Consider the following 16,721-nt stretch of genomic DNA (forward strand, 5'->3'; position numbering starts at 1 on the left):
TTTTGATAAAACAAATATTGGTATCACCATGTATTATGGCACTGTTAACTCATCGTGGGTGGGTGGATTGTGGGGGAGGGGGATACTTTCAACGTAGTTGTGATTATCATTGTGAAACCTTGCCCCTAGTCATGGAAACGATATGCTGAGCCTCATTATCAATCATCAACGGAAATGATGAGCAAAATGACTCAAACAGTATACAAACAGCCAAGAGGTACTTCTGCTCTTGTCCATTCCTGCCAAATTTAGTTAAATTCCTCAGATAAAACTTGAAAAAAGATTACATAAAAAGATGTTTCTTATCTTGTCTAGATCGATCAGAATAAATAAACACTTGTCAGATATTAGGATACATTATCTGGGTCATCAATGATGTAATTTAATTTTAGACCAACATATCTGAAATGGACCATACACATCCTCCTGTATCTAACCAATACGACAAAGAGCCGTATTCTTAGTAATATAGAAGAAACTATAGTTGAAATAAGATGTGTTGTGTATTGCGTTTTTGAGAAACTCGTTTCAGCTCACTATTGACCTAACAAAAGAGTTTATCGGAAAGTCATTAGCTTAATCAAACATTAAGCCAAATTTAAAAATTCAAAATTTATTTCCTCAACACTCATAAAAACACTATCATATTTTCTGGCCTCGTTAATGGTGTAAGAACAAATTACCCAGATAATGATGCAGAAAGTATCAATGAAAAAATATCATAAATGACATAATGAGATAAGCTCAATGTTTTATATTAATGATAATGGGATCGAATCCACGAGGTGGTGATGGAGATATTTGCATGAAAAAGACAGTCATAATAAATACATTTTTTGTCTAACACTATTTGCTATGGTAAATAGGAAAGCAACACAATGAAAGAGAAATGGCGAACGAAATGGAACTCTTATTCGTTGGCGATAAAACACAACTTAACTCATTAACTTTTTTGATTGTCGGTAAATCATTTGGATCCACAAAAAACATATGCTTAATAAACATATGCTTAATAATTAGTTTCAAGATAAGGAAATGTCAGTGATACAAATGTTAGATTGATTCGTTAGTCTTTCTACAACTGAATCCATTTGGTAATATGACATTTCTTGTATCTTGTGTATACTTACTCCCTCCATCTGTATCCATCCACAAAGGTTTGGAGGTAATCTTGTAAAATATCATAGTCTACTCGCTGACGATACGTCAGTTCTTTTACTGGCAGACTTGCAAGGCGGGTAAGGAATTCATCTACTGCCGTCTGCAATAGAAAAATGAAACAATCACCAGGGACTGTCTTTTTTTTTTACCATAAATGCTTCTCCGACAGCGGATTTGAAAGTTTTCCATAATAGCTAATTATTTCCGAAAACATATCATAAGGTTCAACAAGCCCCAAAAGATGGTACAGTCGTCATAATTACATATCTGAGCTCCAATGTTCCATTGTGCTTTTTATATAGTACCGGTTATTAGATAATAATTGATATTTTCTCCCGTGTCTATATGAAGTATTAGGTCACCAGCTTATTATAACACGACGCCACCCTATCCTTAATAGTGATCTTATTCCATTTTTGTTTTAATGTATCGTCCAACCTCCCTGACATAGCCGAAAACATAAGAACTGATTATGTATTTGTATGGTTCAAAAGATGGGCAAAACATTGGGGGAGGAAAAAAGAGTTGATGATACCTTTGAAAGGTGCACAAGAATTGATGACCTATTTGAAATGCACACAAGAATTGATGACCCATTTGAAATGCACACAAGAATTGATGACACATTTGACAGCTGAATAAGATTCCGAAGACATTTAAAGGTGTAAAATTATTGATGATACATTTGAAAGGTACACAAGAATCGATGACACATTTGAAAGACACACACGAATTGATGACATATTCGAAAGGTACATAATAATTTATGACACGAATGAAAGGTACAAACGTATTGATTATTCACAGGTTTAGATGACGCGTCTAACAGATATACACGAATAGAAGATACATTTGAAAGGAACGAGGAAACTCAAAATATTGCCAACGCTCGGGTAATTCTGAATGATTAAAGATTTTTGAAGGTAAGATAAATTGGACAATTCTCCCATAAATAACATGAAACTACAGGTATAGCTAGATTTCTTTTAATTTCACTTCCAATGGGTACTGATATGAGTTGAAGTGTATCTCAAGTCTCTGTATGTTCACAAAATTATTTTTTTTAGATATTTGCTAACAGAAGTGTTCACGATACAAGCCCTGTCACAATGAGTTATTTTGTTCTCCTTACAGTACAATTTAATTATATTATATATAAATAAATCTGCACGAAGGATAATGTTCCTATTAAATACAAGTGTCTACTGCCACTCACCATGTCACAGGTACAAATATATCATTCATCGAATAATTCTATCAGGTATATAGGGCAATAAAACAGTGCCCATTATCACGATCTCTGTGGCATAAACTGTGAATTGAAATGGGTGAGATATTTAATGTTTTCTCTTAATATGAGGAAGATCTATAACGGATAATGTATAAATCCTTGTTACACAAAGATTAGATAAGAGGGAAATGAAAATGCTTATGTTAACCCGTATATTATCAAAAGAACCAGGTTTGGATCCCTCGTCAAACGAATTGGACCTTTGCCAGAAGAATGATATCAGACTATAGTTATATATATTTGTGTACTCTCTGACCCATATAAAAATCGCACTACTTTTTTCCTTTTTCCAGACAGGGCTCACAGACCAGAAGTTGTTTTTATGAAATCGTTATGCAAGTCATATTTAGACCGACTTTGATATAGTTTCATTTCATATGAGATTTATGAAACGAGTCTAAGAATTTTTCAATTGAGCGAGCCACTGGCGAGCTGAACTGAAAAAATGGTGACGAGTTTCATAAAAATGTCATATGAAATGAAAACGAGGGTAACAATTGCAACTTACAAACAATTACAGGGCTGATAGGTCATATTACATGAGATATTACAAAAAGAAAAATTTCGCTGGATACCACAATACATTATGTGATAAATATATAATCAAGCATTGAAATAAGCAAAGCATTTATATTTCTTAGATAAAGTTTCAAGACTTTTTTTCATTCCCATGATTAGTTATCTGACAAAATGTTTTAGAAATATTAACTTTTAAGGCAAATATTGGGTCCTATGAATTAAAAAGACATGCACCACAGCGTAATCACAAAAGAATGAAATCAGAGCTGAAATATATGACCTATAAAAAAGGGGGGTTGCACCGTAAACTCAAATAAAACTTGCCACTATTATCCTTGCGCTTCTCAAGTAAATCAAGTCGCCATATTTTAAACACAGTTGGACTACAGAACAGTTGTAAGCAACAGATAAAGCATGAAATGGAAAAAAAACAAAGTAAAATAAAGAGTTATAACCCGATTCGTACGGAGACAATCCTTAATTTAGAGAGTCATGTTATTTATAAATAAAGGAGATATATACTAAAGAGTTATATTTTCAAACATTTATATCAGAGCTATTCATGTATATGATATCACTTTGGTTCCTCTTTAAGTTTAACTTGATATCGGTACCTTGCGTTGTTCGAACATGCTGATGTTCATGGACTCCAGCAAGTCGTTGTATTTATTAAATCCGGTTGCGGTCATGAATTGCGGAGAATCTCGCATGTGCCACTTCCAGAAATCTCGTTGTACTTGCTGCAATGTATCTTTGGAGGCTGCAAATATTAAAGAATCTTTCAGTAAAGAAGTTTAGGGAGCATACTGTCGCATCAAATGCCAAAGTCGGATATCAAAGTCATAACAATAAATACAACACCAAAACCAACTAAAACAAAAGGAAGTGCATAATGCCCTCCCCTTTCCATGCTTTCTGTACAATTATACAATGTTGCGACTCAAACCATCTCAAATCAAAGAAGGCATTGACATGTCCAAAGTAAAACAGAACTCAGTGTATATTGAAATCTCTGCAATAGGCCTTCCTAATAGCTGAATAGATTATTGATTAACTAGACCCATGTTTCTTTAAAATAAAGAAATAAAAATCGGTTCCCGATTACCGAATCAGCATATACAGGGAATACTTGCATGTTGCTATTAAGAAAAGGAAAGTTGAAGATTGTGAAATTCAGTACAAAATCAAGGTCCCATACGTCAGATATGCAAAATAAACGTATGCTTCAATTTAAAGAAAACAAAATATATATTGCATTCATAAAATAAAATTTTAAATGCGAGTATTCACTTAATTGAACAACCTCTTAAAACATTGATAATTTTGAATATTCGTCCTATCTGTCAAAGTAGAAACTTTAAAAATATCTTTGTACATACTTTAGAAAATTGTTTGAACGTTTCTTTGTTTTTGTTTTGTTGTTAAGAAATTATTTTCGGCTTGTATGGTTTGTGCAAAAACTTTTAAACAATACATTTTGAATTGATGTAAAAGTTGTATTTTAAGCGTAATTTGAGAGTTCGGAATGAACCCGTACAAAAAGTAAGTAGACCCACCTGTTGCTCTGAAACAGACCCCATCTCTTTGTTATCCTTAACACTGGCAGTGTGTGAAGTATGATATGTCTAACTAAGCATGTAACAAGAGCATGGGAAGTTATTAAAGCTATATACATGTGGTTTAGGCTGTGTATACATACAGTTATTGCAGCGATGGGTCAGATCAATGTCGTATCATGTATTCCTGTGGCTTTAAACCACATTTGTACAGGTATATACTAGTGTGTTCATTAGACAAATTATTACAGGGAGTTGTTCTTACCTTTTAACCTCATATCACTATACACTTGCATATATGATGCAAAAACATAGAAACACAACTGAGGAAGGACGACATTTTTTCCTTTTTTTTTTGCATTTGCCCCGTCTGGAACTCGAGTTCACGATCGCGTGATCGCAATTCTGTTTCAAATCAATTTTCTGTAATGTGCAGAAGCAATGCCATTTATAATAATGTACTTTTACTGCAGAATACCCGCACAGTTAGAAACCCCCTGCAACTGCAGATTATCAACGAAAGGTGGCACTTTTTGTATGTGGAGGTGTACACCTGCTTCTTATCAAAGTCTATCAATATGTGCTTAGATGTTCTTCTTAATATCAGACTTATGATAACAAGAACATTGCACTCGCAAAAGATACTAGATAAAATTATTTTAAAACGGGTCTGGGATTGAAAGTTCTTTTTCAATCCAAAGTCAATTCAGCACACATTTATTGTCGATTTTCATCAATGTACACCAATCACAGGAAAGTACAAATTTTACAATTTATTACAACATTACTATATTTGTTTCAATACTAACACTTAAGCTATTTATAGTACCATGCTTATAATTACACAGCTCGTACGTTATAATTGAACATGATCTCATTGAAAAGGACAAATATGTATCATAATCAACCATCGATCTGTGCATAACAACAACCTTCCGTGATGTTAAAATTAAATTAACAATGGAAATGAATTTATTAGATTTCATTAATATTTTTGGACTGATCATTCATTTAATCGCACATGATTATTAAAACGCATATGAAAACCCAAATATTTTGACGGTTTTTATTTATTGATAAAAAGTTATTTACTATAAAATAGATGAAAAATTTCGAATACATTTATGAAAGAAAACATTTAAATATTTGAACATGAGGAAAGGAATCCTAATTAGGATCCAAACATGTTTTTTTTCAATATGGTGTTTCTCGTATCCATTCGACAAGTTTGATAATAATATAATAATAATAATATACAGCATTTGATATAGCGCCCTATCTAGCTAACATAAGCCACTCTAAAGCGTTCACTACTTGTTCTATGCAGCCTGGCTAATATCTCCCTATGAGTGTATGTCTGCGTGTGTGCTGGAGATGTAATGTGTTCTGTTTGTAGTGGAACCTTGCTTTCAACGGCATCATTTATATTGCCACCTCATTTGAATGCTATAGCACTGATACCACAACATCCACCCACGACCAATTTATACTCCACCTGGGCTGTTGGAGTTGTTTGGGCAGGAGAAAAACACTTTCTCTGAATATCCATGCGTGCAACGATTTCGGGGATCGAGCCCCGGCCGCCTGCGTGAAAGACAAGAGTGATTACCGCTCGACCAACCCGCCCAATTGGTATTTGATAAATTTTGTTATCTGTTTTCTGGGACACGCAGCTGATCACCTGCACAATTCCGATTTTGTTCTTTAACTTCCGGCTATGTAAACAAAAGATCTCCTAATTAATTTGCTGCCTGTGTTATGTCTCTCTCAAGTTTTGATAAAGAAAATATGCGTTGAATCAAAGAAAATATTAAAACAAAAACAACGGTAAAGAAGATCTCCCATTCGGAATACCTCGCCAGATAACAGTACCTTTCATCAAAGGTTACATGAGCCGAGGTGTTCCGAGTTCATATTCCCCGTACAGATCACCATATGCTACGCATGCCGCTTTTTTATAATATTATCGTTGTGTTTTATCTAGGGACGGTGTCGGTCGACTATATCAGCCGTTCCAAAGAGGCACGTGCTTCAGAATATATAGAACGAGATATGGCAGTCAGTGTAAACCTATCAGTGGTAGGACATGCACGTTTAATCATCAAATATAGATGATATGATATTCTCTCGTTTTTAGTTTTGCCAGAATTGAATCCTTTTTTTTTTTCAATAAAGCACCAAAACTTTAAAAGACATAGACAAAATATGTGGCAAATGAATCCTTTGATCTTTTTGTATGAAAGATAAATTGTATTTATTGAATTTGAAAAGATTCTCATCTCGTAGTAAATGTGTATAGCCTATGATTTCATGCTGCAGTTAAGCTATATCAAAACGAAACGAATCCACTGAAGTCACGGAAAGATAGTCGAGACCTGCTTTTCTTCTGTACACATATTCACCTACAAGTGTTCATGTGAAAGATAAACATTAGACAAAAATGTAGTTTTCTATATAAACTATGCACTTTTCAATAATATTGTTTCCTAAAGATAGAATCGCTTTATTGTTATCTCAAATCTCATATTCAACAGTAAATCATCATAATCGAAATTGACACTATCGCCGAGGGCATCCATACTGAGTGACGTCAGAGACACAGAGATAAAGCCACACACAGACCATATTTCTGAATCCAGGAGAGACAGATCACATTCACAACAGTATAGGGATGAGGCTACCTTTATCTTTGGGTCGGAACATAAGTATCGGTAATCATTCCGATAATCTGGTGTCTATGGCGAATAGTCCCGTATTGTGCCAAAGTAGTGAAAATATTGGTAAGAAATGTAAACCCAGCCGTTCTTAGGCAGACATGATCCATTTACTCTTGGGTTTGGTCTTAACATTATCAACATACGCATTTGTTAGGATTTACAGGTCACCGAATGCTGTCTTATCAACAGCAAACAATAACTTACCATTCTATTACAGCATCGCTAACAATGAAACACGCTGTTGAAGCGAAATAATGTATACCGGGAAACTTTCGCCCAGTCAAACGTTCACCTTTAACAGGTAAAATATCTATTCGCCCAGTCAAACGTTCATCCTTAACAGGTAACATATCTATTTGCCCAGTCAAACGTTCACCCTTAACAGGTAAAACCTCTATTCGCCCAGTCAAACATTCACCCTTAGCAGGTAAAATATCTATTTGCCCAGTCAAACGATCATCATTAACAGGAAAAATATCCACTTGCCCAGTCAAACGTTCACCCTTAACAGGTAAAATATCTATTCGCCCAGTCAAACGTTCACCCTTAACAGGTCAAATATATATTTGCCCAGTCAAACGTTCACCCTTAACAGGTAAAACCTCTATTCGCCCAGGCAAACATTCGTCCTTAACAGTAAAATATATATTTGTCCAGTCAAACGTTCACCCTTAACAGGTAAAACATCTATTTGCCCAGTCAAACGTACACCCTTAACAGGTTATATATATATACGCCCAGTCAAACGTTTACCCTCAACATGTCAAATCTCTATTCGCCCAGTAAAACGTTCACCCTTAACAGGTAAAAGCTCTATCGCCCAGTCAAACGTTCACCCTTAACAGGTAAAAGCTCTATTCGCCCAGTCAAACGTTCACCCTTAACAGGTCAAATCTCTATTCGCTCAGTAAAACGTTCGCCTTTAACAGGTAAAATCGCCCAACATTAATTTCGCCATTGACTGTAAAAACTATAGATGTTATTATGTTTACCTAAATTCGCTTTTATGATAAAATCGCCCTCATTGCGAAAATTTCACGGTATTCATTAGTTGAATCGTATTGTAAAAATTAAGACTTTTCTCGGAATATTCCGTGTATTCACCTCAAACAGCATATTCATGAGAATTTGAATTCGCGAAAGGAACAATAAAATACTTCATTTCTTGTAAGAAAAACGCAGGTCTACTCGCGATCGATCTATATTTGAGATGAACTCCAAGGTAGTAACGCTAAAAATATATATCACAGAATACTAGTGACTATCGATACGGAACAATGTTCCAATTAAATATGTTTGCGTTTAAGTTATCAAACAAATATAATTTCAATACATTTTAGCTTCTGACAATCTTTTTTTTTTTTTATTTGCCATATATATTTTGATACAGTTTGGATACATTGCGATGATTTTTGTTCACCAAGAGAATCAGAAGAGGTCAATACTTTCTGCTAAAAATAGCAACGTACGTAGGTTAACGCTAAAATATTCCTCCTACTGTATATGCATATATGCGTTGATATGATAAGTTATTTAGATTAAGTTGTATAAATCAACTGTGCTCATAAAATTCGATTTAGATTACTGATAGAAGTAAAAATTTCATTTTCCTACCTGGATAACCCAACTATTCGGTAGTAAAACCATCCACCCAATAAACCCATAGTGTTAATATTTTCAATAACAAAGATTAATGGTATAGATAGAGTGTTAACGTCATCAATTAATACAGTTTTAATGGTATAGATAAAATGCTAACGTAATCAATAATGAAGATCTAGTTGTAAAGTTTAGCAGTGCTTGCGTCATTAATGATGTAGATTTAATGGTATAGATCAAATGCGTTAAAAATATCAATAATAAAGAATTAATGTTATTGATTAACAGTGCTTAAGTTATCAATAAGGAAGATTTAATGGTATAGATCAATGGCGTTAATAGTATCAATAATATAGATTTAATGGTATAGATCAATGGCGTTAATATTATCAATAAAATAGATTTAATGGTATAAATCAATAGTGTTAATATTATCAATAAAATAGATTTAATGGTATATATCAATAGGGTTAATATTATCAATAAAATAGATTTAATGGTATATATCAATAGGGTTAATATTATCAATAAAATAGATTTAATGGTATATATCAACAATGTTAAAGTTATCAATGATATAGATGCAATTAAAAAGATCAACTTTGCTGATATGAACAATTATTATCAAAGGAGCTAACAATTCCACAGTCCTAGGTGTTATTCAATAGTAAAAAGTTATTTCCAAATCATACACAGGATGAGCCCTAAGCCCCTATATCAGTCCTGAAGCAAAGGAAGCACAAACACGCATAATACACTTATAGCTTTGAACGACTTTTGTGAGGCTATCATCCCTGCCTTTTTTCTACGCAGGCTGAATGACCAATGAAGCTTGGTAGCCATGAACTACCTTGTACAGTTGCCCGCATTACAACACATACAGAGTAATTGATATTTAGGACGAATCATACCAATTACCGACATGCTGTTGGCAGGAAGGCAGTGCATAATTCCGACTGAAACAGGTTAACGATACTCCTTGAAGAACAGGGTTTTGTTATCAGGTAACGAACAAGGATAGTGCACAGAGGATATACTTACTTAGAAACCTATTTGACAGCTTATTAACAATGAAAGCCAGGCTGGCACATGTAAGAAACAATTATCTTATAGCAAGGCTTTGTAAAGCAATACAAACACGTTTGGTCCAGCAACAATAACAACACGACAACCTCATTCACAGCATCCTCAGAATCTGTTAACCTTGTTGTTATTTTGTAAACTGCAGCCGTGACTCGTGGAAGTAGCTTTATAGCACATCGCTTGACTGCGTGATTTATATATTCGTGGTATTTCACAATCAACGACAAATTAAACAATCCATCAATGTTTATTTGGATACATTAAACAAAGGAACATAAAGATGACAGTCATATTTTCGTGTATTAAAACCCTTGCGAATATTTCGTTAGAAAAACGATCGCGAACAAAAAATAATGAAAAATTAAATTATTCACAGTAAAAAGAAAAAATCGAAAAGAATGAATCTTCTTCATAATATCTAAGCCATCATCAATCATCCCTTTAAGGGCATGTGTACTCGAAATTGGAAGCCTATTCATAACACCGTCCTTCCTTGTTAATCATTTATGACATTGTAAAAGGTCAGTCAAGCGCTGTTGAGAACTCTTATATGTATCATTGAAGAATTGGTTTCCTTAATTCCTTTTATTATAAAGCTAAAATCGTGACGCAATGGAGACACTACATTGACATCCACCATTGTAGACATTCATACGTCAATGATCACTCGGAATAAAAGCGTATAAATTCAAAAAACCGTCATCATTTATGATCATTTTATTGATAGAAAAAAGCTGATTTCTTTTCCTTTCAATGCGGAATTGATGAATCCGTCACATGTTTTTTACTTTACGCTAGCCAGAGGCCCATTTAAATGTATGTATATGTATACACCCTAGACTCATTTCGTCACTCTTATATGAATGGGAAACTTGTGTAGATATTGGTGTAGTATGTTATTGACTATTAAAGTCCTTTGGAGAAATGCAAAAATGTCCAATTCTAAAGAAGGTTGACTATTTCATCCAGAAAATGTGATACCGCTATGGTCTTAACAGCAAAGCCGGATAGTTTAAATTCACAATGTCTAAAGGCCAAATTCGAGGCAAAAAGATAAATTAATGTATTTTGGATAGCACATAATTAAGAATTGCCTACAATTGTTACAACCACTAGGATAGATGACAAATTGTTTAAACATCAAGGAGAGCGATTTTGGCCATCTGGACCTTTTGTTTGCTCTCAGATTAGTAATGAAACTATAAATGAGAAACATGATTATATTCTAAGGCAGTTTTAACTGTTGACAAATAAAGGTAAAAAAAAAATAGGTAGAATATTACCAGTGATGTGGGACTAGAATAGTATATGGTATGAGTGTACAATATCAGTTATATATCGTGTTCAGAAATGCACCAAAGCGAAACCGTATAATTTTGTGGTGAAAACATTCTTATGTACTACACCTTATATTCACTCAGTATAAGATACGTGTAATCAATAGCATTAAGTGTATGACGTCATGCTTATGCCATTAACAAACGTCAAACTAGCGTTTCACTAAAATAGACGTGTCGGCCATTTCGACTGATGGCAGAACATAGAGAAAACTGAAAGTATCTTCCACTTTATCAAAGATCGAACATTATTTTTATTGTTATTTAATCAACATTTCATTTTTATTTCTTTATCAACATTAAAGGACCCTAATGCTGCTAATAGAGATGTGTTAATAGGTGTTAACAGGTGTTAATAGGCTGTTTCGAAAATAATTGTCCTGATAAACGTGACACAAATAGGTACTTACCGTGTGTATAGAGGAGTCCGTTCATGATTGGTAACAGCATTAGAATATAATTCTTTGCTGTCATTTTGTCTGCAAATTGTCTGTAATATTTAAATAAAAAAGTCAAATCACTTCTTCTAATTAAGATTAATAAATCATTCGTATTTTAATAATTTATAGACGCAAATATAACATATACCTTAGATTCAACACACAAGAACAAAAATTGAACTTATGATCGACTCGACAAAACAAAATCAGGAACTTCAGAGACACTATACAAAGCAAAAGACAAAATCAGGAGTTTCAGAGACACCTAAACATAACAAGAGACAAAAACAGGAACTTCAGAGACACCTAAACAAAGCGAGAGACAAACACAGGAACTTCAGAGACACCTAAACAAAACGAGAGACAGAAACAGGAACTATAGAGACACTTAAACAAAACGAGAGACAAACACAGGAATTTCAGAGACACCTTAACAAAGCGAGAGACAAAAACAGGAACTTCAGAAACACCTAAACAAAGCGAGAGACAAACACAGTAACTTCAGAGACACCTAAACAAAACGAGAGACAGAAACAGGAACTATAGAGACACTTAAACAAAACGAGAGACAAACACAGGAACTTCAGAGACACCTAAACAAAACGAGAGACAAAAACAGGAACTTCAGAGACACCTAAACAAAACGAGAGACAAAAACAGGAACTTCAGAGACACCTAAACAAAACGAGAGACAGAAACAGGAACTTCAGAGACACCTAAACAAAGCGAGAGACAAAAACAGGAACTATAGAGACACTTAAACAAAGCGAGAGACAAAAACAGGAACTATAGAGACACCTAAACAAAACGAGAGACAAAAACAGGAACTTCAGAGACACCTAAACAAAACGAGAGACAAAAACAGGAACTTCAGAGACACCTAAACAAAACGAGAGACAAAAACAGGAACTTCAGAGACACCTAAACAAAACGAGAGACAAAAACAGGAACTTCAGAGACACCTAAACAAAACGAGAGACAAAAACAGGAACTTCAGAGACACCTAAACAAAACGAGAGACAAAAACAGGAACTTCAGAGACACCTAAACAAAACGAGAGACAAAAACAGGAACTTCAGAGACACCTAAACAAAACGAGAGACAAAAACAGGAACTTCAGAGACACCTAAACAAAACGAGAGACAAAAACAGGAACTTCAGAGACACCTAAACAAAACGAGAGACAAAAACAGGAACTTCAGAGACACCTAAACAAAACGAGAGACAAAAACAGGAACTTCAGAGACACCTAAACAAAACGAGAGACAAAAACAGGAACTTCAGAGACACCTAAACAAAACGAGAGACAAAAACAGGAACTTCAGAGACACCTAAACAAAACGAGAGACAAAAACAGGAACTTCAGAGACACCTAAACAAAACGAGAGACAAAAACAGGAACTTCAGAGACACCTAAACAAAACGAGAGACAAAAACAGGAACTTCAGAGACACCTAAACAAAACGAGAGACAAAAACAGGAACTTCAGAGACACCTAAACAAAACGAGAGACAAAAACAGGAACTTCAGAGACACCTAAACAAAACGAGAGACAAACACAGGAACTTCAGAGACACCTAAACAAAACGAGAGACAAACACAGGAATTTCAGAGACTCCTAAACAAAGCGAGAGACAAAAACAGGAATTTCAGAGACAATTAAACAAAACGAGTGACAAAAACAGGAACTTCAGAGACACCTAAACAAAACGAGAGACAAAAACAGGAACTTCAGAGACACTTAAACAAAACGAGAGACAAAAACAGGAACTTCAGAGACACCTAAACAAAACGAGAGACAAAAACAGGAACTTCAGAGACACCTAAACAAAACGAGAGACAAAAACAGGAACTTCAGAGACACCTAAACAAAACGAGAGACAAAAACAGGAACTTCAGAGACACCTAAACAAAACGAGAGACAAAAACAGGAACTTCAGAGACACCTAAACAAAACGAGAGACAAAAACAGGAACTTCAGAGACACCTAAACAAAACGAGAGACAAAAACAGGAACTTCAGAGACACCTAAACAAAACGAGAGACAAAAACAGGAACTTCAGAGACACCTAAACAAAACGAGAGACAAAAACAGGAACTTCAGAGACACCTAAACAAAACGAGAGACAAAAACAGGAACTTCAGAGACACCTAAACAAAACGAGAGACAAAAACAGGAACTTCAGAGACACCTAAACAAAACGAGAGACAAAAACAGGAACTTCAGAGACACCTAAACAAAACGAGAGACAAAAACAGGAACTTCAGAGACACCTAAACAAAACGAGAGACAAAAACAGGAACTTCAGAGACACCTAAACAAAACGAGAGACAAAAACAGGAACTTCAGAGACACCTAAACAAAACGAGAGACAAAAACAGGAACTTCAGAGACACCTAAACAAAACGAGAGACAAAAACAGGAACTTCAGAGACACCTAAACAAAACGAGAGACAAAAACAGGAACTTCAGAGACACCTAAACAAAACGAGAGACAGAAACAGGAACTTAAGAGACACTTAAACAAAACAAGAGACAGAAACAGGAACTTCAGAGACACCTAAACAAAGCGAGAGACAAAAACAGGAACTATAGAGACACTTAAACAAAGCGAGAGACAAAAACAGGAACTATAGAGACACCTAAACAAAACGAGAGACAAAAACAGGAACTTCAGAGACACCTAAACAAAACGAGAGACAGAAACAGGAACTTCAGAGACACCTAAACAAAACGAGAGACAGAAACAGGAACTTAAGAGACACTTAAACAAAACAAGAGACAGAAACAGGAACTTCAGAGACACCTAAACAAAGCGAGAGACAAAAACAGGAACTATAGAGACACTTAAACAAAGCGAGAGACAAAAACAGGAACTATAGAGACACCTAAACAAAACGAGAGACAAAAACAGGAACTTCAGAGACACCTAAACAAAACGAGAGACAAAAACAGGAACTTCAGAGACACCTAAACAAAACGAGAGACAGAAACAGGAACTTAAGAGACACTTAAACAAAACAAGAGACAGAAACAGGAACTTCAGAGACACCTAAACAAAGCGAGAGACAAAAACAGGAACTATAGAGACACTTAAACAAAGCGAGAGACAAAAACAGGAACTATAGAGACACCTAAACAAAACGAGAGACAAAAACAGGAACTTCAGAGACACCTAAACAAAACGAGAGACAAAAACAGGAACTTCAGAGACACCTAAACAAAACGAGAGACAAAAACAGGAACTTCAGAGACACCTAAACAAAACGAGAGACAAAAACAGGAACTTCAGAGACACCTAAACAAAACGAGAGACAAAAACAGGAACTTCAGAGACACCTAAACAAAACGAGAGACAAAAACAGGAACTTCAGAGACACCTAAACAAAACGAGAGACAAAAACAGGAACTTCAGAGACACCTAAACAAAACGAGAGACAAAAACAGGAACTTCAGAGACACCTAAACAAAACGAGAGACAAAAACAGGAACTTCAGAGACACCTAAACAAAACGAGAGACAAAAACAGGAACTTCAGAGACACCTAAACAAAACGAGAGACAAAAACAGGAACTTCAGAGACACCTAAACAAAACGAGAGACAAAAACAGGAACTTCAGAGACACCTAAACAAAACGAGAGACAAAAACAGGAACTTCAGAGACACCTAAACAAAACGAGAGACAAAAACAGGAACTTCAGAGACACCTAAACAAAACGAGAGACAAAAACAGGAACTTCAGAGACACCTAAACAAAACGAGAGACAAAAACAGGAACTTCAGAGACACCTAAACAAAACGAGAGACAAAAACAGGAACTTCAGAGACACCTAAACAAAACGAGAGACAAAAACAGGAACTTCAGAGACACCTAAACAAAACGAGAGACAAAAACAGGAACTTCAGAGACACCTAAACAAAACGAGAGACAAAAACAGGAACTTCAGAGACACCTAAACAAAACGAGAGACAAAAACAGGAACTTCAGAGACACCTAAACAAAACGAGAGACAAAAACAGGAACTTCAGAGACACCTAAACAAAACGAGAGACAAAAACAGGAACTTCAGAGACACCTAAACAAAACGAGAGACAAAAACAGGAACTTCAGAGACACCTAAACAAAACGAGAGACAAAAACAGGAACTTCAGAGACACCTAAACAAAACGAGAGACAAAAACAGGAACTTCAGAGACACTTAAACAAAACGAGAGACAGAAACAGGAACTTCAGAGACACCTAAACAAAGCGAGAGACAAAAACAGGAACTATAGAGACACTTAAACAAAGCGAGAGACAAAAACAGGAACTATAGAGACACCTAAACAAAACGAGAGACAAAAACAGGAACTTCAGAGACACCTAAACAAAACGAGAGACAAAAACAGGAACTTCAGAGACACTTAAACAAAACGAGAGACAAAAACAGGAACTTCAGAGACACCTAAACAAAACGAGAGACAAAAACAGGAACTTCAGAGACACCTAAACAAAACGAGAGACAAAAACAGGAACTTCAGAGACACCTAAACAAAACGAGAGACAAAAACAGGAACTTCAGAGACACCTAAACAAAACGAGAGACAAAAACAGGAACTTCAGAGACACCTAAACAAAACGAGAGACAAAAACAGGAACTTCAGAGACACCTAAACAAAACGAGAGACAAAAACAGGAACTTCAGAGACACCTAAACAAAACGAGAGACAAAAACAGGAACTTCAGAGACACCTAAACAAAACGAGAGACAAAAACAGGAACTTCAGAGACACCTAAACAAAACGAGAGACAAAAACAGGAACTTCAGAGACACCTAAACAAAACGAGAGACAAAAACAGGAACTTCAGAGACACCTAAACAAAACGAGAGACAAAAACAGGAACTACAGAGACACCTAAACAAAACGAGAGACAAACACAGGAACTTCAGAGACACTTAAACAAAACGAGAGACAGAAACAGGAACTTCAGAGACACCTAAACAAAACGAGAGACAAAAACAGGAACTATAGAGA

At 35.2% G+C, this 16,721-nt stretch overlaps 1 protein-coding gene across 3 annotated transcripts in view; it reads right to left on the minus strand.

Moving 5' to 3' along the window:
* The window catches only part of LOC110459975, a 52,075-nt gene that overhangs the window by 16,742 nt on the left and 18,612 nt on the right, over window positions 1-16,721 (minus strand). For all 3 annotated transcript variants that reach the window (XM_021512590.1, XM_021512601.1, XM_021512612.1), the window contains exons 3-5: window positions 11,674-11,753; window positions 3,586-3,731; window positions 1,131-1,261 (exon numbers count right to left, since the gene is read on the minus strand). In XM_021512590.1, coding sequence (XP_021368265.1) covers window positions 1,131-1,261; window positions 3,586-3,731; window positions 11,674-11,737 — 341 coding nt within the window. In that variant the 5' untranslated portion in view covers window positions 11,738-11,753. The remainder of the gene's footprint in view (window positions 1-1,130; window positions 1,262-3,585; window positions 3,732-11,673; window positions 11,754-16,721) is intronic.

This window comes from Mizuhopecten yessoensis, unplaced genomic scaffold, assembly GCF_002113885.1.
Source record: "Mizuhopecten yessoensis strain PY_sf001 unplaced genomic scaffold, ASM211388v2 scaffold1321, whole genome shotgun sequence".
Taxonomy (NCBI): domain Eukaryota; kingdom Metazoa; phylum Mollusca; class Bivalvia; order Pectinida; family Pectinidae; genus Mizuhopecten; species Mizuhopecten yessoensis.